At 62.0% G+C, this 21,449-nt stretch overlaps 1 protein-coding gene across 1 annotated transcript; it reads left to right on the top strand.

Moving 5' to 3' along the window:
* The first annotated feature begins 1,488 nt into the window (after positions 1 to 1,488).
* Positions 1,489 to 21,407, top strand: ERFL (ETS repressor factor like). The gene is made up of 6 exons (XM_084861403.1): positions 1,489 to 1,527; positions 16,190 to 16,269; positions 19,122 to 19,356; positions 19,687 to 19,882; positions 20,011 to 20,128; positions 20,495 to 21,407. The coding sequence occupies exons 2-6, from the start codon at positions 16,203 to 16,205 to the stop codon at positions 20,935 to 20,937; spliced, it is 1,059 nt and encodes a 352-aa protein (XP_084717529.1). The 5' UTR covers positions 1,489 to 1,527; positions 16,190 to 16,202; the 3' UTR covers positions 20,938 to 21,407.
* The last annotated feature ends 42 nt before the right edge of the window (positions 21,408 to 21,449 follow it).

Below are 21,449 nucleotides of genomic sequence, written 5' to 3' on the forward strand. Positions count from 1 at the left end.
TTTGCCCGAGGAGGTGCAGAGAGCCGGTGTGTGTGTGTGTGTGTGTGTGTGTGTGTGTGTGTGGACTCTGCTTGGTGGGGGATTCTGGTGACAGCCAGAGTCTAATGTGAGGGGTGTGGGGGGCGCAGACAGCAGGGCCGTAGGAGCAGAGCCCCGCCCCTAGGACCAGCTGGTTCCACTCCCAACACTCTCAGCTGTGTGCAGTGGACGAGTGGCTTCTGTGCCTCAGTTTACTCATGGGTAAACCGGGGATAACACTGATAGCACCTGCCTCGCAGGGCTGTGGTCCTGAGAATGACACGACTTAATCTGGCCATAGAGTTTGGGCCACTGTCTGGTCCTTGCAAGCAAAGACCATTGAAATGCTCATTGTCACCGTTATTCTGGTTGTGCCTGGAAACTCTTCAGCCCCACCCACCTGCTCCCACCTCCGGTGGTCTGCCGTCAGGGAGGGCATTTAGGGGTGGGTTAGGGGTCAGCTCACTCCATCCTGGTTTCCCTCTTGGCGTTAAAAGCAATCCGAAGGGAGGTGGTCCCTCACAGAGGGACACTCGCCCTGCTGGGGGTTATGAAGAGCCCGGGGGTGTCCTCTCCTGTGGGTAATAAATCTGGCCCCTTGGGTGTTAAAGGCTGGTAAGTGTGTCCTTTCCTCCTCTCTCTCTCCCCCTCCCCCACCCCCCTGGAGGCATTAAACATCCTGAGGGTGTTCTCTCCCAGGGGGGTCCTAACTACAGTCGCCTGCTATGGCAGCCTCCCTGGGGATGTTAACTACGGCTTAATGGTCCCCCTCCTGTGAGATGTTTCCTTCAGTCAAGTGGGTGTTGGCGATACTGCTAATGAGTGGATGCACAGCCTCAGCGTACCCCCTCCTCGGAAACGCTGTGCACACACACTCACTCCCCTTTTGGTGAGCACCTTCTGTGTGCGCACGGGGCATCGCCTGCTCTGCCGTCCACCGTCTCCCGAACCCTCCCGATGCCCCGGGCTCAGAGAGGGAACAGCCCAACAGGTGCTACAGGAGCCAGGAAGGCATCTTTTTGGGTGTTTTCACCAGTCCGTTGGCCAGTGGCCTAGCCTCCCGGGTCCTGGCTACACAAGGCCTGGGAGCTCTCCCTGGGAGGCTGGCCTGGCCCGCTGGGCACTGGGAGTCCGCCAGCCTCTCACAGACACTGCCCACAGCCTAACACGTGCTCCTGGCACTCCGATGGCCTCCTCTCCCCCGAGGGTGAGGCTCACAGGTAAAGCTGGGCTGCCTGATGGGTGTCGCTAACATCCCAGGGACGTTCTGTTTTCCAAAAGGTGTTGTATTCCGTGTGAGAAGTGGTATTTCCCAGAGAGTGTGCTCCCTGAGGGCTGTTACATGCCTTCGATGGGGCTCTCTCTGCTCAGGTGTCCGTCCTCTCTTCCCAGGTGTCCTTCCGCTCATTGAATCGTCATCAGATACGTTCGGGTTGACGGTCCAGCTCTCTGGAGGGGTCATGGCCACCTGCAGGGTGTTTTCTCTCTCCCAGAGGGCGGCGGGGGCAGGTGAGGAGCCCTACCCCACAGAGGGTGCCCCAGAGCCCCCCCCCCCCCCCCCGGCATTCGGGGCCACCCATGGTGAAGGTGCTAGAAGAGACTCAGGCCTCCCCTAATGAAGGGTAGAGACTCCCAGGGCAGGGACTTCTTGGTGGCTCCTTGAAAGAGCGTTGTTCCATGTGGACCATGAGGGAATTCTCCTTTTCTAGCGGAATGTTTGGTCTTTTTAACATGATTAATCGGAAGTAGGAATGCTCAGAGCCAGTGTGTGTTGATTTGATGCTTGGAACGGGGCCAAGTGCACGCCCTTCTCCTGCTATTTAACCATCCCTACAACCTCAGGAGGGCGTCCTCACTGTTGCTCCATTCTACAGATGGAGAAACCAAGGCTGGGGATGCTTAGGCACTTACCCCAGTGAGTGGTGGTAGCGCTGGAGACTGTGTGAAGTCTCCTTCACGCCCTCAGCGCCTGGCAGAGCGGTCCTGACGGTGGCATATCGGCATATCCGCTTGGGGACTGTTGTCTTGCCCCAGCCTCTTTCCCCTCCTGACTTTAGGGGTGGCCCTGAGGAGGCTGTGGCTTTGGGACTTGTTGGGAATGGGAAGGGAAGTGAGGGAGGGCAGTGGGGAGGGGGAGAGAGAAGAGGGAAAGGGAAGGCGCTGGGCAGGGCACAGAGGGTGAAGAGTGGGGAGCCAGGCGCCGAGCTGAACTCCAGGGCCGCGAGGGGCTACAGCGCCCAGGGCTGCGGCCTGTGGGTGTTTACTTGCCATTTCAGGGGGGCCCTCCCTGTGGCTGCAGGTGTGCACTTGTGCTCCTGTGATTGCCTGGGCGTTTGAAGGGGAGCGCCCGTGTGTCTGTCCACATATCAGTGAGGGTGTTTAGTGTCCAGGGATAGAGCGTACCTGTATGTCACCATGGATCCGGTGTGCCCATGTGTCCAGTGTGTGGGTCAGGGTAGGTCCGTGTGTGCTGGCTGTGTGTTGGGAGCCAGCAGCAGGCCGGGACAGCTGTGTGTCCATCTCTGTGTGTTCCTGAGGGCAGTGTGTCCATGTGCCCACTAAACTGTCCTGTGTGAGTGAGTGCACTGTCTGTGTTCCTGTGTCCGTGTGTCCTGCCTGATGGCCATGTGCCTGCTCTCCAGGCCATGTGAGTCTGTGTGTGTGTGTGTGTGTGTGTGTGTCCAGCAGGGGTTCTGGCCTCCACCTCACGCCTGTTTCGCGTGCCCAAGGGCGTCCTCTTCGGGAGGGAGGGGCGCTGCAGGGAGGCCATGGGGTCTCCCCACCCCTCCACCCACCCCGTCCCCGCCCCCGCTCGCTCAGTCCCGGGATCGAACCTTATTTAGAGTCGCGATTCGACATCTGTTTTCAAATTTGATCAGCTCTGAACTTTATTTTCCGAGTTTGAGGAAAATTATATTCTATCGATCGCGCTCCCGCCCCCTCCCCCGCGCCGCCCGCCGCAGTCGCCGCCACCTCCATATATCTGCGCCCCGAGCGGGCCGGCGGCCGCAGGGCGGGAGGCTCCCGGCGCGGGGAGGACCCGGGGGGAGGAGGAGGAACCGGGGAGGAGGAGGAGGAGGAGGAGGAGGAGGAGGAGGCCGCCCAGCCGGCCCCGCACCCCGATCACCGCGCCGCCACCCGCCCAGAGCTCGGTCCCGGCTTCCCGCGCCTGGGTCTCTCCGCGCGTCTCTATTTGGGGTCTCTCCGCACCCCTTGTCTCTGCTCGGCCCCGTCTGGCCGCTCCGGGTGCTGGGTCTCCCCCAGTCCCGGTCTCCCAGTGCCTCTCGCTTCCTGCCCGCGCCCCCTCTTGCTGCACCCCCACCCCCGGGGCCCCGGGCACCCCCCTTGTCCCCCCCCCCCGCCCCGGAGCGCCCTCCCCGGGACGCCGCGGGGCATGGCTGCGGGACCCGAACTTTAAGCACTTCTCTCCGGACCTGACCAGGGCGGACGCGCAAGCCCAGCGAGTGAGTGCGAGGCCGGCCGCGCAGGGGCGGGGTGGGGGCGGGGATTCCTGTCCCGGCCGGGCGGGCGCCGGGGTGCTCCCGGGAGACCTGCGGGGGGGGGGGGGGGCTGCGGGAGCCCCAGGCGGGAGGCGGAGGGTGGGGGGGTCGCTGCCTGGGCAGTGGGGGGGGGGAGGCTGCACCATCCCTGGGGAGGCCGGTGGGGAAGGGGGAAGGCTGGGGGTGCGCCCTCGGCCAGGGGGCCGGGAGCTGTGTGGGAATTGGGGAGAGTGGGGCTGGGAGCGCCTGGGGTCTGGATATTTGGGAGTGGGGCTGGCGGGCAACCCGAGGGCGAGCCTGGGCATTTGGCAAGGGCCCTGGTGGGGTTTGGAGGGCGCCGAGGGCTTGACATTTGGGGGGGGGGGTGGCGCAGGGCCGGGAGCCTGGGAGTTTGGAGGTGAGAGCTGACTGTGGGGGGCTGGGGACCAGGGCGGGTGTGTGGATATTGGGGGCTTGGTCGGTATGGAGTGGGGGTGGATGTGAGGTGCTGGGAGGTCTGTGTGTGGAGCTTGAGTTCAAGGCTGAGGGTCTGTACATTTGGATCTGGGTATTGGTGTGAGGGGTCAAGGGGCTGTGGGAAAGACGTTTGGGCCAGTTTGGGGGTCTGCACAAGTTGGGTTATGGAGCGCAGGCCCAACCCTGACTTTCTAGGCCGTGTCCTTGGGGTCAGGTGGCTCACTGGGCCCCGCTGGGTCCCCTCCCCTGGCCACCTGCTCCTCGCTGTGTCTGTCCCTTCCCGCCTGAGTCCACTAGGAACCCCCCACCCCCACCCCAACCTGTCTCTCTCTCTCTTTATCTCGCCCCTTGCAGCATCTCTGTCTCTTTGGGTCCGACTCTTGGACCATCTCTCAGAATCTCCTCGCCTATCTCCCTCTGCATCTCTCCGTCTCTCTGTCTCTCGCTGTCTCTCGGTCTCTGTCTCCCCCAGCATCTCTGTCTCTGTCTCCCCCTCGCTGGTTTCCGCTCAGATTAAGCCGGGGACCTAATTCCAGGCCCAGGATCGAATTTTCTGGCAACAAAGGGAAATAGCGAATCGATCGGTCGCTCCGGAGATTAAGAGACAAGCGGCGCGCGGATCTATCACGGCTAAACGCCCCCTCCCCCGCCGCCCCGCCCGCGGCCGCCTGGCCGACGCGCTCCGAATCGCCAAGCAGCCTCCGGGGCTCGGCGCCCGCCCGCCCGCAGCCAGGCCGGGCCAAGCCCAGAGCTATCCTGGCCGCGGGCCGTGAGGATGGGCCCAGGGAAGGATGGGAGAGCCTTCCGGACCCGGGGGAGACAGCAGAGGGGAGGGAGAGACACCCAGGCTGCAGACCGCCTGGAAGACTCACGCTGAGCACACCTGTGGCCTCAGGTAACACCTTTCCTGTCCACCAGCACACCTGTCACCCAGCGTTCCTCCTTCAGTTCCCCACAGCCAGCCCTGCAGGTAACACTTCTCTCCTATGCCTGCCCCTGGCCGGTAACCCCCCCCTCCCGCCCCCCCCCCCATCCTCTACACCGCTCCCCTCATCGGCCTCTGCAGCGGGTGTCACCAATGTCCTCTCACCGGCCCCTCCAGGTAGCACTCAGTGGCCTTCACTCCTGCCCCAAAGATGCCTGTGATCGCTCAGACCTGAGCATGGTCTCCTCTCACCTGCTCTCCAGGGAATACCTCCTCTCCAGGAGCCGCCCTTCCCGCCTGAGGCCCGCGTCTGTGTCATTTCATATCACCGTTGCCCCTTCCTACCTGCGCCTACACCATCCCACCCATCCCCAAAACTGCACACGCACACTTGTTTCTCACACGTGCATGTTTCTTCACACCTGCCTCCCCTCAAGCAGGAGCTGTTTACCGTATATTCACACACACACACACACACACACACACACACACACACCTTCCTTTGCACATAGCATTCACACGTGCATTCTCTTGGCCTGTTCTCCAGGAGCTGTATCATCTCCTGCCCTCCTGGCCAAGCTTGTCTGCCCTCTCACCTGTCCTTCCAGAAGCCTTTCCCACGTGTCACCTAGGAACACACCTGCTTCGGCCCGGCTCCCTCACATTCCCACCGTTTTACACAAATGCACGTGTCCCCAGCGGTCCCCCGTCTTTCCCACTTGTCTTTCCAGGTGGCCCATCCCAGACAGCACCTGCTCCGATCGCACCTGCCTCCATGCCAGCACCAGCTGGTGCTCCAGGTGCCTTGGTCCTTGGGGGTCACGGATGTCCTTCCGGGTCTCTCTCCTGCCGGGGCCTCTTCCAGACCTCGTCCTCTGAAAAACCACACCTGTCCGCCCGCACATGGGCCGCCCGCCTGTGTCTGTCTCCTCACGGTGTCTGTCTCGCTGTCCTTCACAACACAACACCTTCACACATAACAGACTGGGGCAGGAAATCTGTCCTCGGACACAGCTATCTGCCTCACCTGGGTACCTGTGTCCCCCTACTGCCCCTCAGGTGCTATCTGTCTCTTCTTTTCCCGCCTACCTTCTATCTCATGTTTCTCGCTTCCTCCCTCTTGCTGCACGAGGTCACATCAGTATCTCCACATCTGCCTGTTCCTCACCTGTCTCCCTCAGGACCGCCACCTGCTCTGGTGCCATGGTCGCTGGCTTCTGCGGGAGATGGGGACTGAGCACTCCACACTGCCCTCCTCAACCTCTCTGCTCCCCGTGTCTGGCCTGGCCTCTGCCCTGGCCCCCCTGTCCTGTCCCCACAGGGCATAGCTACTCCTGGTCACACTTCTGCCTCACAGACAGGCACCTGACTCCTGACCCGGGTCCCCCTCTGTGCCCCTCCTCCCCCACATCCGTGGAACCCTTGTCCCTTAGTAGCTTTTCAAACCTTGTGCACCCATAAGCACCTGGTCTCTGCGATGCTTAGCTTCACCACCTGTTCATGCAACCCGTCACTCCCACTCCGTAGGAGACAAACCTGCAGATCTCCACACCTGCCTCCTGCCTGCTTCCCTCTGCAAACCATGTCTCTTTTCACAGATCCTGTCCCCAGCCACCTGCTCCTCAAGGAACACCTTTTTGGTGAGCATAAGTGACACCTGGAGCCCGGGTTACACATGCTGCACCTGTGCCCGGCCGTCCACACACCTGCCTGCTGCATCACACGGAATCCCTTGCACCCGAGGGTCTCAGACCTGGGCGTGTCAGAAACACGTGGAGGGCTTGCTGGGACCCAGAGGCCGGGCCTCCCCAGAGGTTCTGGCCCAGCTGGTCTGGGGGAGCCCGAGACCCTGCATTCCAACACTCCCTGCTGCTGCCCGCAGGGACCATCCCTGAGGAGATCTACCCATGGCACCTGCGGCAGCTGCTCTGTCACCCTTGTCCCTGCCCCAGGCACTGCTCTCAGCTCTTCAATCCGCTGTCTCATTTCCTCCTCACAAGACCCTTATGAGCCGGTGCTTACTCTTACCCCCATTTTACAGAGAAGGAAACTGAGTCCAGAGAAATGGAGCCACTTCTTTGCAGTCTCAGAAACTGGTGGATGTTGGGGATTTGAGTCAAACTGAGGCCATCGGACTTCGGTCACCCAGGTGTTCTTGCCTCCCTCACCTGCCCAGCTGGTGACCTCCTTCCGCCCAAGACTCTGTCCGCCCAGTCACTGGGGCCACACGTGCTTCTCCATCACCTGCCAGCTCTCCGACACCTCAGCCTATGTGCTCCCTCCCCTCCTGCCCTGGACACGCCTTGCCTCCCTGCTGTCACACCTGTCACTGTCCCACACGGACTCCCAGCCCAGCTTGTCAGCCGAATTTTCACTCCTGCCTGCTCCCCGCCCCCAGCCGCATGGAGCCAACACAGCCCCCTGCACCGTCTCCCACTCACACCTTGGTCCTCGGAACCACCCACCTCTTCACCCGCTCGTGTTTCCTGTGCCCATCAGCCTTTATCCCCTGCTCATCTCTGAGTCTGAGTCTCTTTTTCTGTCTCTCTCTTCCTCTGGCTTCTTTACTCCCTCCCAGTCTCTCTCTGTTGTCTGTCTCTTTTTAAGTGTCTCTGTATCTCTTCCTATCTCTTTATAGCTCTCCAACCCTCTTTCTGTGTCCTGCACTCTGTCTCCTCCCTTCTCTTCTCTGTCCCTTACTGTCTTCTCTGACATTGCACATAGCGGGGGACTTGAAGCTATACTGAGCTCTATTTGAGTCCAGGCATCAACATTTGCCCTTGTGAAACCTGTCTGAGCCTCAGTTTCCACATCTGTGAAATGGGCATCGTGACAGTTGCTACCTCCCAGGTCGTGGTGAGGACGAGGTGCTGAGGGCAGTGAGAGGACCCAGGCTAGCTAGGGCTTGCTCTCCCGTCTGTGGGTCCCTCTCTGTTCCTTTCTCTTTCCAGGGGCTGTAGCCCCCCCTGGCTGTCAGTGGGAGTGTGTGTGGTTGGGGGGCGGGGGGAGAGAAAGGTGGGCAGAGGCATCCCCGCCAAGGCCTGGGCATGGGACCAGTGTGGGGCTGGGGACAGGGATCGATCCACTCGGCGGCAGTGCGCGGACCAGGATTGCATCTTGTCACAATAATTTATTGCTCTCATCCCGTCTGATCGATGGCGCTGAATTAGCACCGTGCGATGCCCCTGGAGCCCCAAGCCTCCCCAAGCCCCCTGGACCCGGCCCTCTCCGGCCCCGTGGGATCCCCTCAGCCAAGGCGCCCAGTTCCAGCTGCCCTGACCCCACACCGGGGCCTGGTGGGTGCCAGGCCCTGCCCTCTGTCTCCTGCCTCCTCGTCCCGCTGTCTCTTCCCCTTCTCACTGCCCCACTTTGCCCCTCATGCTTGCCTTCCTGGGCCCTTGACCCCATGCATCTGTTCCTCATTTTCTCTCAGTCACCCGCTTCTCCCCCATGTTCAAGCCCATGTCTTCATCCATTTAATTCTCCGTTCCTCTCTGCTCCTCTGTCTGTCTCCCATCTGCCTGTCCCGCTGGCTCTCTGCTCCATTCCCGTCTGCCCGTCCCTGTCTCTCTGCCCTCTTGTCCCATGTCTTGCTGCCCCACCTCCATTTCTGTCCCATAGTCTCTGGCTTTCTGGTCCCTTGAACTCACCATCCCTCTCTTACTGTTTCCCTGCCACGTCCCATTTCATCTGAATTCCGTTTAAACTGTTTTTCCTGGGCACATACTTGGCACCAGGCCCAGTGGACAGGACACACAGCGCAGCCCCTTGGGCATCCCAGCCAGTGCTCAGCGTGGCTCTGGTGGGTGTGGGCTCAGCAGGTTCAGTTGGGGGGCAGCCTTTGGGCCTGGGGTTGGGATGAGGAGGGCAGAGAGCTGGGATTGAGGGAGAACTTGTGGGAAGAGGTGAAGGTTCAGGATGAGGCAGGTTTAGGTGTGGGAATGGGACCATGAGGAGGGAGGAGGAGGGGGAGGGTTTGGAGTTGGGGTGATAGCCCTGAGCGGACCCCCCCCCCCAGGACTGCTGAAGGCCCTGAACCCACCCTGAGATCAGCCCGCCTGCCCCTCTCAGGCCTTTCTCACCCTCCTGCCTGTCCCCTGCAGCTGCAGCTCTGCCTGGGCCCTAATCCCTCAATTTTCCGCATCTCTGCCCCTCCTCTTCCTCCCCCCCTGACCCCGGGTCTCTCCAGCAGCTCTCTCCCCTTAACCTCCAGCGCTTTAATTCATTTTGTCAAGCCTCTCTGACTCAACGCCTCTTCCAGGGGCCCCTGACGCGGGTCTCCCGCCTCTGTCTCTGCCTCTGCCCCTCTCTCTGCCCCTCTCCCTCCACCTCTCTCCCTCTCTGTGTCTCTGCCCCTCTGGGTGTCTCTCCTCTGTCTTCCCCTCACTCCCTGGCTCCCTGGCACTTCCTCCCTCTCTGGACCTCCAGAGGGAGGGGCAGGGCTCCCTTCAGAGGTTGGAGGAGCAGCCTGGTCCGCATAGCCTGCCTCCCTCTCCCCTCTCCAGCCTGTTTGGTAGGCGGGGTGCGTGGCACTGCGGCTCCCACCTCCCTGGGGACGCTCTCTCACCACCCCCACTGACACCGTTCTTGTGCAGCCACAGCCCCGGGGACATCCGTGCAGAGCCTGGGACTCAGGGAGAGAGACAGACCCACCGCCCCAGACAGATGCCTGCTGGCAGGAGAGGCTGGAAGCAGGGTGGAGTGGGCGTGAGGTCTCCATCCTGCCCTGGTTTGGTGCCTCCGACTCACCCTAAGCCAGTGTCACACACCTCCTCCGGCCACCATCTGTCTGCACTCTGTCCCTCCGTCTGTCTGGCACAATGCAGCCTTGGCAGAGGTTCCCGTGTGCGTGTGTGTGTGCCGTGTTGTAAGCTATGGTGACTGTCTATGTGTGTGTCCGTGATGTGTGACACTACGTGTGTGTGTGTGTGTGTGTGTGTGTGTGTAGATCTCAGCCGTCTCTGTGTGTGACTGTGACCCGTGGAGCTGTGTGTGTTCCTGGGTGCCTTAGGTGACTGGCCTGTGCCTAGCAAAGCCATGCGCGTCGTGTTTGTGAGCGAGTGTGTGACAGTGTGTCTGGCGTTCCCCAGCCGGTGGCCAGGCCGGCAGCCCGGGGCTGGGGGCCAGGGGTCAGGGGCTTTGTCCCAGGGAGCCGAGGAAGGCCTGGGCGACGCCGCCCCAACAGGACCCAGGAGCTGGCTGGGCGGGTGAGGAGCTCAGTGAAGAACGGCCTGGGAAAGGCCACACACACCCCCAAACCTGTGACCCGAGACCGCGCCCGCTGTGAGCGCCTGTGGCGGCGTGTTTGTGACAAGGCGTTGCTGTGTCTCTGAGCCTGCGGGCGTGTGTCTGAGTCTCACGTCAGATGTGCACGTTTGCGTGTGCGTGTGCGCGTGTGTGCGTGTGCAGTCATTTTGGGGAGTGGAATGTCACGGGCTGGGGAAGGCGGCCGCTCCTCCTGAGAACCGAGTGACTGATGCCGTGTGACCAGCCAAAGACTGGAGGCTGGTGTGTGGTTGTGTATGTGTGTGTGGCTGTCGGCTGGTGCAGTGTGTGCTCCGTGTGTGAGCTGGTGCCTGTGGTGTGTGGGGCTGTGTCTCTGTGCTGACATGGGAGCGCACCATGTGTGTGGTGCCTCTGCGTGTGCTCTGGGTGCCTGGGTGGGGATGAGCCAGCCTGTTGTGGGGGGTGGGGGGACAGTGTGTGGCCTGGAGAGGAGTAGTGAGGGGTGTGTGTGTGTGTGTGTGTGCGTCCACACCTATCCCGGGCACCCTCACTCAGGGCCGGGCCAGAGCACTTGGTTGATGTGAGCAGGGGCAGGAGTGGGGCTGCCTTCAGGGGTGTGTGGCTGTGTATGTCCTGGCAGGAAAGTCCCCGTCACCTTCCTGGCCCTATCCTCCCCGCGATGGGACTGGGTGTGTTACTCACGGATGTGGCCATGATCTGTATGGACTGGTGTGCGTGTGTGAGCGTGCACACGTGGGGAGTGTGACAGCAGGCAACCAGGCTGCGTGTGGTGTGGGAAGTGTGCCCACGGTGCGTGTCCGGAGAGAGCGTGTGCGGGGGCTCACTGTGTGTGTCTCCGTGTGCACGGTTGTGTCCTCACGGTGTCTGTTGTAGGCAGGGTTGTGCTCCCCGGGTGGGCACAGGCAGCGTGTCAGGGTGTGTGTGTGTGTGTCTCCAGACGGAATGTGTGTGCCTGTTGGTATGTGTGTGCGTGTGGGGGTGGCGGAGGGAGAGGGTCTTGGGCCGCATCTCTCTCCTCTTTAGACAGAGCCCTGGAGAAGATATGAAATTTAAAAAAAAAATCAATTTTCATTCCACTTGTGCAGATTGTGTTAAGGGGAGCTGGGGGCTGGGTGAGGGATGAAGGGGCTGGGGAGGGGGTGAGGCCCGAGGCGGCTCCCGAGGCGGCCGGAGCAGCTTAGAGAAATCAAAACAACTGGTTAAACCCCAGCCCGGGGCCCCAGTGATGGCAGGCGGAGAGAGACATGGAGAGACAGAGAGGACAGAGAGAGACAGAGATGCCCAGAGACAGAGACAAGGAACAGAGACACCGGGAAGCGGGTGTCCATCGGGAGAAGAGGCGGCCAGAGAGATGGAGCCCCAAGACCATCGGTGAGAGAGACGCTGATACCTCGTGGGGTCTGAGGGGCCCAGAGACCTGTCTCTGGAGAGACAGCACCAGAAGCAGGCCTGTACTGGTGCTGTCTCTACAGCACAGCTCACATGCTCACATGCATGGGCACACATGCACAGCTTATACTCATGTGCTCACGCAGAGACATGCAAATCTCACACACACAGGCACACACAGAGACAGCGTGCATGCATGTGGAGACTGCGCGTTTTACACATATTAGTGTGTACACAGAGACCACACACCTTACATGTAGGTGCACGGACACAGGGACCACACATCTTACATGCACGTGCATGTATACATAAGACCACACACATCATAAGCATGTGTACACACGCAGAGTTGGCACACCTTACACATATGTACATGCACTTAGGCTTGCACATATTACACGTGTGTGCATGCGCAGAGACCGCACATTTGCATGCATATGTATGCCTACAGGCTATACATCTTACATACATGTGTGTGCACGCACAGAGACTATACAACTTACATACATGCGTGTGCACAGAGAGACTGCACATCTTACATACATATGTGCATGCAGAGACTGCACGCCTATGCGCACAGAGAGACATGCTGGAGAAGGGTGGAGTGGATGGGTGGACAGGCAGGCAACTGGGCAAATGGCAGCAGGAGCAGCGGGGTCCCAGGTGGGGTTCCCTCTGAGTGCCCGCCCCATCCCCACGCAGCCCCCCACCCAGACAGCCCAGGTGAGTGCCCCGTGCAGACACTGCGTGGTGTACATGTGCCCCCATCTTCATGCGGTGTGGCACATGTGCACGCAGGGTCTCCAGCGCATGCCTGTGTGGCTCTGTGAGCTTGCATGTACTTGTGTGACTGGCTGGGCTGGTGCGTGCCTGGGCCCGGTGTGTCTGCTTCCGTGTGGTGTGGCGTGGCGTGGCGTCACTCAGGTCTGTGTGTCTGCATTGATGGTGGACCTTAGTGAGCAGTTGTGTCTGCCAGTGTGTGTGTGTCTGTGATTTGGGACTGTGGGTCTTTGTTTCAGTGGGAATGTCTGTGATCATGAAGTGTGACTATTTTGACAATCATGTCTGTGAGTTTTGTTTCACATAAGGCATGTGTGCCTGAGTGGCTGTGTGGGTCTGTGTGATGTGTGTTGGTTGTAACAGTCTTTGTGCAAGTGATTTTGTTGACTCATGATCACACATCTGCATGGTGTGTTGTGTGACGTTCTGGTGTGTGTCACTTTGCTGACCTGGGTCTGTGTGTTTTGTGACCTTGTGGTGTGTGTTATTTTGCTGACCTGGATTTATGTGTTGTGTGATGTTGTGGTGTGTGCTGCTTTGCTGACCTGAGTCTGTGTTGTGTTGTGTTGTGTGTAAGGTTGTGGTGTGTGTTATTTTGCTGACCTGGATCTATGTGTTGTGTGATGTTGTGGTGTGTGCTGCTTTGCTGACCTGAGTCTGTGTTGTGTTGTGGTGTGTGCTGCTTTGCTGACCTGTGTCTGTGATGTGTTGTGTGACGGTGTGGTGTATGTTATTTTGCTGACCTGGGTCTGTGTTGTGTTGTGTGACGGTGTGGTGTGTGTTATTTGTTGACCTGTGTCTGTGTTGTGTTGTGTGACGTTGTGGTGTGTGTTATTTGCTGACCTGGGTCTGTGTTGTGTGTGACATTTTGTGGTGTGTGTTATGTTGCTGACCTGTGTCTGTGTTGTGTTGTGTGACGTTGTGGTGTGTGTTATGTTGCTGACCTGTGTCTGTGTTGTGTTGTTTGACATTGTGGTGTGTGTTATGTTGCTGACCTGTGTCTGTGTTGTGTTGTGTGATGTTGTGGTGTGTGTTATTTTGCTGACCTGGTCTGTGTGTTGTGTGAGGTTGTGGTGTGTGTTATTTTGCTGACCTGTGTCTGTGTTGTGTTGTGTGACATTGTAGTGTGTGTTATGTTGCTGACCTGTGTTTGTGTTGTGTTGTTTGACATTGTGGTGTGTGTTATGTTGCTGACCTGTGTCTGTGTTGTGTTGTGTGATGTTGTGGTGTGTGTTATTTTGCTGACCTGGTCTGTGTGTTGTTTGACATTGTGGTGTGTGTTATTTTGCTCACCTGTGTCTGTGTTGTGTTGTGTGATATGGTGTGTGTGCCTGGGTTGGTGTGTGGGTCTGTGATCTGCGTGGCAGGGAGAGGAGGGAGGCAGCTGCGGCCTGCCCAGCCCCGCTCTGACTGCTGTGCACACGCACACGCACACGCACACACACACACACACACACACACACGCACACACATTCGGTGCCGTGGCTGCGGGCGGTGGAGATGGGGTGGGGGGTGGAGGAAGCAAAATAAAATTAAAAATTAAAGCTTGCCCGGAGTCCCCATCCGCACAGCGGCCGTGGGAGCCGCAGGGGGAGCAGCTCCCCCTCCACAGCCACCCTGGCTGGGCTGTCTGTCTGTCTGTCTGTCTGACTGTGGGGCCGTCCTGCTGGACCCCTGCCCGCCCCGCAGCCCGGCCCGAAGGCCCCACTCTCTCCGTCGGTCGATCAGTGATCAATGGGGCCAGGAGGGCGCCAGGGGCAGGGCGAGATCAAAGGGGCCCCAAGAGATGGACACTGGGACGGAAGCAGAGACACAGAGACAGACAGCCCTGGAAACAGAGACAGAGCCGGGATCCGGGAAGGGGAGCAGAGAGACGTGGGGGCCCGAGCGATGTGGAGACACAGAGCTGGGGGTGGGGGACATGATCCAGAGATGGAGACATGGGGATCCGGAGACACAGGACCTCAAACCCGGACAGTCCAGCCAAAACGAAGGGAAGGGGACAGGAGGGAGGAAGCAGGGACCGGCGGTGGGCCTGACAGGACAGAGGCGGGGAGAGACCAGAGATGGAGAAGTGGCAGGCAGAGACCACGAGACGGCAGAGACGAGAGAGAGAGACGTGATGGGGGGGGGAGCGTGGGAGCAGGGCCTGGAGCGCCGATCCCACGGCTCCTCGTTATAACGTGTCCGGAGGAGGCGGCGGGGAGTTGAAAGCATCGGGAAGAGAAATCAAAACCAACACGGAAATGAGAGGGGCCAATGGGGGGGGGGGAGGGCGGGGGGAGGAGGGAGGGGACCCAGAGAGGCAGAGCAAGCCGGGGATGTGGGAGAGGTGGACCGGGAGAGGTGCGGAGTCAGGGCGATGGAGGGAGACGGGGAGACAACCGGGAGGGAGATGGAGAGAGAGACAGACAGGGACAGACAGGGACGGGGTGGGCGCAGAGACAGAGACGGGAGCGTTAGAGGGAGAGAGGAGGAGGAAAGAGGTGGTGGAGAGAGACGGAGCGAGAGCCGGGAGATGGCAGAACTGGGGAGACAGGGAGAGAGACGGAAGGGTTGGGGCTGGCGGGGAAGACAGAGAAACAGGGCAAAGGATTGAGTGGAGGCAGAGACAGAGAGATGGAGAGAGACAGTGATAGGGAGGGAGACGAGAGAGAAGAGGGAGAGAGAAATGGGAGAGAGGGTGGGAGGAGACAGAAGGAAAGAGACCGAGAGAGGAGAGAGAGAAAGAGGGAGAAAGTTGGGCAGAGGGAGCCGAGGGGCAGAGGAGGTGTGGGGGTGGGACTGGCCCCAGAGGGGCTTGGAGGGAGGGGATGGGTGGGAGGGGCCTCAGTAGACTCCAGGCCATGGGGTGAGGGTGAGGGTGTGGGTGATGACAAGTCTGGGGGGAGTGAGCTATCCGACACGTCCTGTCTGGTGTCCACAGGGAGGTGGGCTTTGGGGGAGCAGGGTGCCTGTGGTTTCTGAGGGATATGCGAGATCTTTGGGGAGCAGTGGGGTGTCTTAGGAGGACTGTGTGTTTAAGGGTATGCGGGCTGAGTGTCTAAGGCGGGGATAGGATGGGGTGGGGAGGGGGGTGGGTGCCTGGGTGGTGGGTGTCTGAGGGGCGGGGCTGCCAGGAGGGGAAGGCTCTGAGAGAGGGGCAAGGAGGGGTGGGGCACCTCGGGGAGAGGCGGTATCGGGTATCCGAGGAGGGGTGTCTGTCTGCGGAGGGGTCTGGGCGGGATCACGGTCTGGGGGAGGCAGCGCTGAGGGAAGGAGTGCCTGAGGGGGAGGCAGATCTGAGGAGGAAGCGGCGGCGGGGAGGCAGGTCGGGGTGGCGGGCGGCGGGGTGAGCCGCAGGTGGCAGGAGGGTGTCTGGGGGAGCCGGCGGCGCTGGGGCTGCTCTGCCTGGGTGGGCGGAGGGCAGGCCGGCCTGTCCCCTCCCGGCCGGGGGAGGGGGGCACCCGCCCTGGCGGGCTCTGGGCTGGCAGAGGAGAGGGATGGGGTCAGCGGGGGGCGGGTAGGGCGAGGTTCGGGAGAGAGGAACGGGGGCAGCACAGAGACAGAGGGAGAGGTCGGGCGCGAGCCGGGGACCAGGGGCAGCGGCGGGGACGGTGCGGGCGGCGGGCGAGTGAGAAGTGAACGGGGAGGAGCGGGCGGCGGCTGGAGCAGCGGTGCCCCGTGCTGGGGCAGAGCGGGAGGCTCCGGAGGCTCCGGAGGGCAGGATCGCAGCACTGGTCGGGGACAGGGACCGGACGGGGCAGAGGGTGCCAGGGTGGGATGTGGGGGGAAGGCAGCCAGCGTCGGCGGGTTGGGTCTGGGCGCTGACCGCCTGTCTGTCCGCCCGCCCGCCCTGTCCTGTCCCCGCGTGTCTGTCCCGGCCTCTCCGCAGGGCTGGCTCCACCATGGACTGTAGCTGCGTCTCCGACCTGCTCTTCGCCCCGCCCGCCCTGCCGGCTCTCTGGACCCCCGGTAACTGGCCCGGCCCCCTCCCCTGCCCCAGCCCTCAGCCCTCCCCAGCGGCCCCTCCTGGTCTCCCCCTCTGCCCCCCTCCCACCCTGGGCTCTGTCGGAGTCTCCTGCATCCAATTCCTTAATGAAAAACTTGGCGAAAAACTTCGCAGCCAGATGTCCCTGCACCTGCCGGTGGGACGTGAGGGTGGGATGTGAGGGTCGTTAGGAGGGTGGGAGAGGGGTGGGGGTCTGAGCGAGAGGAACAGGGGTTCAGGGTCCTGAGGTCCCGGGGGGTGGGGGGGAAGGGGACGGTCTGCTGAGCACATCTCAGCCTACTGTCACCAGGGACCGGCAGGCAGGGAGAAGCGGGGGACTGCCTCAGGGGTGAACCCCTCCCCTGGCCCTTACCGGCCTGTGGCATGGCCTGAGGCATTCCTAATGGAGTCCCGGTGCTGAGGGTGGGCGGCCCGGGCCTCAGTGCTGGGTCCCTTTCTTGCACAGGCGCTGATGGAGGGTGGGTAGGGGGAGACCAGAGGGCATGGGCCAGGGGCTGTGCACAGGGACAGACAGGACCACCCATACGGGGCTTGGAGCTCCTGCCGCTGGGCCCTGGGAGAAGGCTTGCTCAGAGGATGCTCAGGATGGGGACGTGGATAGTCAGACCGGCTTGGGTGTGCATTTGAGTGCAAGTCACACGCCCCACAGATGAGCTGTGAGTGTGTGTGTGTGTGTGTGTGTGTGTGTGTGTACGCGTGCGCGCAGAAACCTGTGCCTGGTTATTTGGGGCTGTGGAGTGTCACACTGAGTGTTTCTGGAAGAAGGGTCACACTGGATTGTGTGTGTGTGTGTGTGTGTGTGTGTGCTGGTGTGCCTCCTGTGCTGCACAGCTGAGGCTACCTGAGGGCTCTGGGCTGGGCATGTCGCACTCTGTGGCACGTCCAGTGTGTCTGCATTTAGGCCTTGGGGGGGGGGGTGTCTGCCAGTTGCCGAGTGTACCTGCCTCAAGGGGTGAACCCTCTGCCCGGTCCTTACTAGCCTGTGGCATTCCTATGGGGGCCCGGTGCTGAGGGTGGGCGGCCCGGGCCTTGCCTCAGTGCTGGGCTGTGTGTTTGTGTGTGGTTTCTTGCATCTGTGCCACTGAGTGTGACTGAGTGTTGCAGACTGTCAATGTGTGTCCTTGTGCTGAAGTGCGGGGTCCTCTCCCTAGGGGTGTGTGTGTGTGTGTGTGTGTGTGTGAGCACTCACCACACGAGGGCCATAGGCCAGGGGCTGTGGACGGGACAGACAGGACCATCCAGATGGGGGCTTAGAGACCCGGCCCAACGGCCGGAGCCCTTTGAGGACAGGTGTGTGTCTGGGTCGGGTTGTGTACTTGCCTGTGTGGCCAGTTGCGTGTCATCTTTGGGGCCGTGTGTGTGGTGTCTGTGATAGTCGCATCCCCACTAGGGTGTGTTCTGGGTGTGGAATGGGCCAGAACCCCGTGTTGATGGAGCCCTGGGTCTGAGGTGAGAAAGACCCCAGATGGAGTTGAGAGAAAACGCTCCCTTTGGGGAGGAAACTGCCTGGCTTCCCGGTCCCCGGCTCAGGCAGGAGGCCTGTGCCCAGGCGTGGACACCAGGCAGCCTGGCCTCCCGCCCCAGAGGGGGAAGGCACGGCCGGACACACAGCAGTGGACACACGCGTCTCCCGGCTCAGCCTCGCTCACCTCGTTCCCTCCCTCACACGGCTCTCCGCTCTACAGGCCAGTTCTCCCTCCAGGTTTTTGTTTCGTTTTGTTTCCCTGCCGTGTGTTTTAATGCCGGGCCTGGGTCTCTGAGGGAGGGAAAGCGGATGGAGGATGTGGCCGGGGAGTGAGTATAGGGTCTGGGGCTGCCCGGGTGGTGAGGTTGAGGGGTGAGCAAGCACATTCCATCCCCGCCACCCCCAGCACCTGGGCATATTTGGGCCTCGGGGTGCAGGATGCCATGGGAGTGTGGGGAGCTGAGTGAGCTGTGGGTGTTACAGAGTGGGGATGCCTGGGGGGGCGGTCTGTCATGGTGTGCGTGCCTGTCAGGGTGACACGTCTGTCTTGATGCTGCCTCCCTGTCTCCCCCACCCTCTGTCGCATTGGGTCTTTGGGGGCCTGTGCTTGTCGTCGTGGCTGGTTGCAGTTCTGAGGGGCCCGAGGAGCTGTGTGATTGTGTTGGGGTGAGTGTGAGTGTGCAGTGTTGGGTGCTGGTGTGGCACATGGTGCTGGTGCGCTGGGCCAGCAGGCGTGTCCCTGGGGTGGCAGGGGCCCTTGGGGCGAGTGGACGTCTGTGTGACACGTTGCACAGTGTGGGGATCTGCAGACACACTGCTCTCCGGCCGGTGCATGGATGCAGGGAGGGAACCCAGCGGCGTGAAAGGCATACATACATGACAGACGTTGAGACGTGTGCGCAGGCCCAGGGCGGGGCTGGCCACGAGGGGAGCTTTGGGGAGAGATGGCACAGGGCGGCGGGGGCCGGCAGGAATGAGGCTGAGAGAGCAGGAGACCAGAGGCCGTGGGCGCAGGCCAGGGCGGGGGGTGGTGTGCCATGGAGGGAGAGGGCTAATGCATTCCCTGCAGGCCGGCCCTCCCAGCTCCTCCCCACAGTCAGGGACAGGACGCTGGGCCTCCTACCCTCCATCCAGGACGCTGAACCTGGGAGAGTTGTGCCAAGACAGGGACCCGATGCTGAGCTCTCTCCCGTTATGGGGCATTTGGGGACCAGAGAGCCACTGGGGTGTGGAGTAGGAATTCAGTTTCCGAAAGATGCCTGAGGCTGGGCAGCTGCTCATGGGGGGGTGGGGGGTGAGGGCGGGGTGCCTCTGGGGTCCAAGCAAGGCCGCTCCTGCCTGTTGTCCCAGGGTTTGCCTTCCCGGACTGGGCCTACAAGCCGGAGTCGTCGCCCGGCTCGAGGCAGATCCAGCTGTGGCACTTCATCCTGGAGCTGCTGCAGAAGGAGGAGTACCAGGGCGTCATCGCCTGGCAGGGGGACTACGGGGAGTTCGTCATCAAGGACCCCGACGAAGTGGCCCGGCTCTGGGGCATCCGCAAGTGCAAGCCCCACATGAACTACGACAAGCTGAGCCGCGCCCTGCGGTGAGGCTCCCTGGGCCTCGCCCCTTCTCCCCTCTGGACCCCTGGGCCCCCAGCCAGGAGCTTCTGGTTTCCTGGGCAGAACCCCTTGATCAGGCCAGGGCTCTCCTTGGGTCTGGGGGGGGGTGTACCTATGTCCCTGAGTGCGGGGCAGGGGAGGAGGCAGGGCCCCTCTGGAGACACACAGGCAAGACCCCAGCCCTGCTTTGCCCTGCCTCGCTCTGGGACCTCAGTCAGGGGGCTCCTGTGAGCCTCAGTTTCCCCAGCTGTGCTCTGTGGCTGGCAGAGCATGGGCCCGGGACCCCCCTCCACCCTGTCCCGCTCTCCCCACAGCTATTACTACAACAAGCGGATCCTCCACAAGACCAAAGGCAAGAGGTTCACCTACAAGTTCAACTTCAGCAAAGTTGTGCTCGTCAACTACCCTCTGCTGGACGTGGCGGCCGCCACCACGGGCTCCCCGCTCCTGCTGAGCCCGGGTCCCTTTGCGGGGGGCCCGGGGCCAGATGCTCCTCCCCTCACCCCCGAGGTGAGTTGAGATGCAGGGGCGGGGGGGGGGGCTCTCAGAACTGGAGCATCTGGTGTCCCCCAGGCCATGAGCCCCTGGGGAGGAGTGGCCGGTCTGAGCAGCACCGCCTCCCTCACCTCCCCCTCCAGACCCTGCAGACCCTGTTCTCTGCCCCCCGCCTGGGAGAGCCGGGGGCTCGGGCACCCCTGTTCACCCCCGAGACGGACAAACTGCGTCTGGACAGCCCTTTCCCGTTCCTGGGCTCTGGTAAGGGCCTGAGGTCCCGGGGGTGCCGGGTGGGGGGGTGCTGCGGGGGTTTTAGGGAAGAGGATGGGCAGGAAGGAGGCGGCGAGGCTGCCGTGTGTGTGTGTGTGTGTGTGTGTGTGTGTGTGTGTGTGTGTGTGAAAGCTGGAGGCTTTGCAGGGAGGGGAACGGGAAGGGGGATGGGCTGGGAGAAGGGCTTGCAGGGGTGCTGAGGGAATGGGAAGCCGCATGAGGGTGGGGACAGGTGTGGGAGGGACAGTGGGCACAGTGTGGGGGCCACAGGAGGTGGGTGGCACCCTTTGCTCAGGCCCGGGTGGGCAGCCTGCCTGTGGAGCCCTGGCCCAGCCCGACCCACCCCTGTGTCCCCAGGTGCTGCCGGCTACTCCAAGCCCCCTGGTCTGCTGGGTCCATACAGCCGAGCCTTCCCCGAGTACCCCTGGAACTTTAACCCCTACCTCGCCGGCCCCTTCCCCAAGCTGCCCGCTTCTCTCTACCCCCCCCACTTCTACCCCAACCCTCTGGCCAGCTCCCTGGGCCACCTGCCCTCGGCCGGGGCAGGCCCCACGACTGCACCCCTGCTGGCGGCCGCAGGGGAGGGCCTGGGCCCCGAGCGCCCCTCGGGCCTGGCCGCGGCCCCCCGCCTGGCACTGCCGGGGGCTGGGGGTCCAGAGACCACGCTGGGAGGGAAGGAGGACAGCGACTCGGAGTTGGAGATCACGGACGTCAGCGGCTGCAGCTCTGACAGTGAGGGCGACGAGGGCCTCCCGGTGCCGCCCAAGCCCAAGGGGGGCAAAGGGGGGCTTGGCAGCTGAGCCGGCATGGGGGACAGGCTCTGCTGGGGCAGGACCGGGGCCACTGCCCATGCAGCCTGTGTGTCCGGTTCGCCCTCGATGCCCTGCCGGAGGCCAGGGACAGCCCTCAGCCCCCTCCAGGGCAGGACACCGGCTGCCCAGTCACTGCCCCAGCCCCGGGCTGGGCCTCCCCTCCCCCTCCAGAGGGCGAGGGGACACGGCCTCCAGCCTCCTCCCAGGCTCCGGTTCGAGGGGGCCCCCGCCAGGCCCCACTCCCTAAGTGCAATATGGTGCCCGGCCTCCCCGCCTGCCCCCACCCCCGTGCTGTGACCTGTGTGTGTGTGTGTGTGGCTGTGTGTCCCCTGTGCCAGCCCGTCCTGACACCCTCTCTACACAGGCCCCCTGGGGACAGGGTGCTCAGAGCAATAATCCCGCCCCCAGCCCCCGCCCAGGCGGGCTCCCCTCCCCACCCGCTCCCCGTGACCCCAACAGCCACCTCCAGAGTTTACTACAAAAATAAAAGAGCAGAAAGG

The sequence above is a fragment of the Pipistrellus hanaki genome, assembly GCF_964339955.1.
Source record: "Pipistrellus hanaki genome assembly, chromosome: 15".
Taxonomy (NCBI): Eukaryota; Metazoa; Chordata; class Mammalia; order Chiroptera; family Vespertilionidae; genus Pipistrellus; species Pipistrellus hanaki.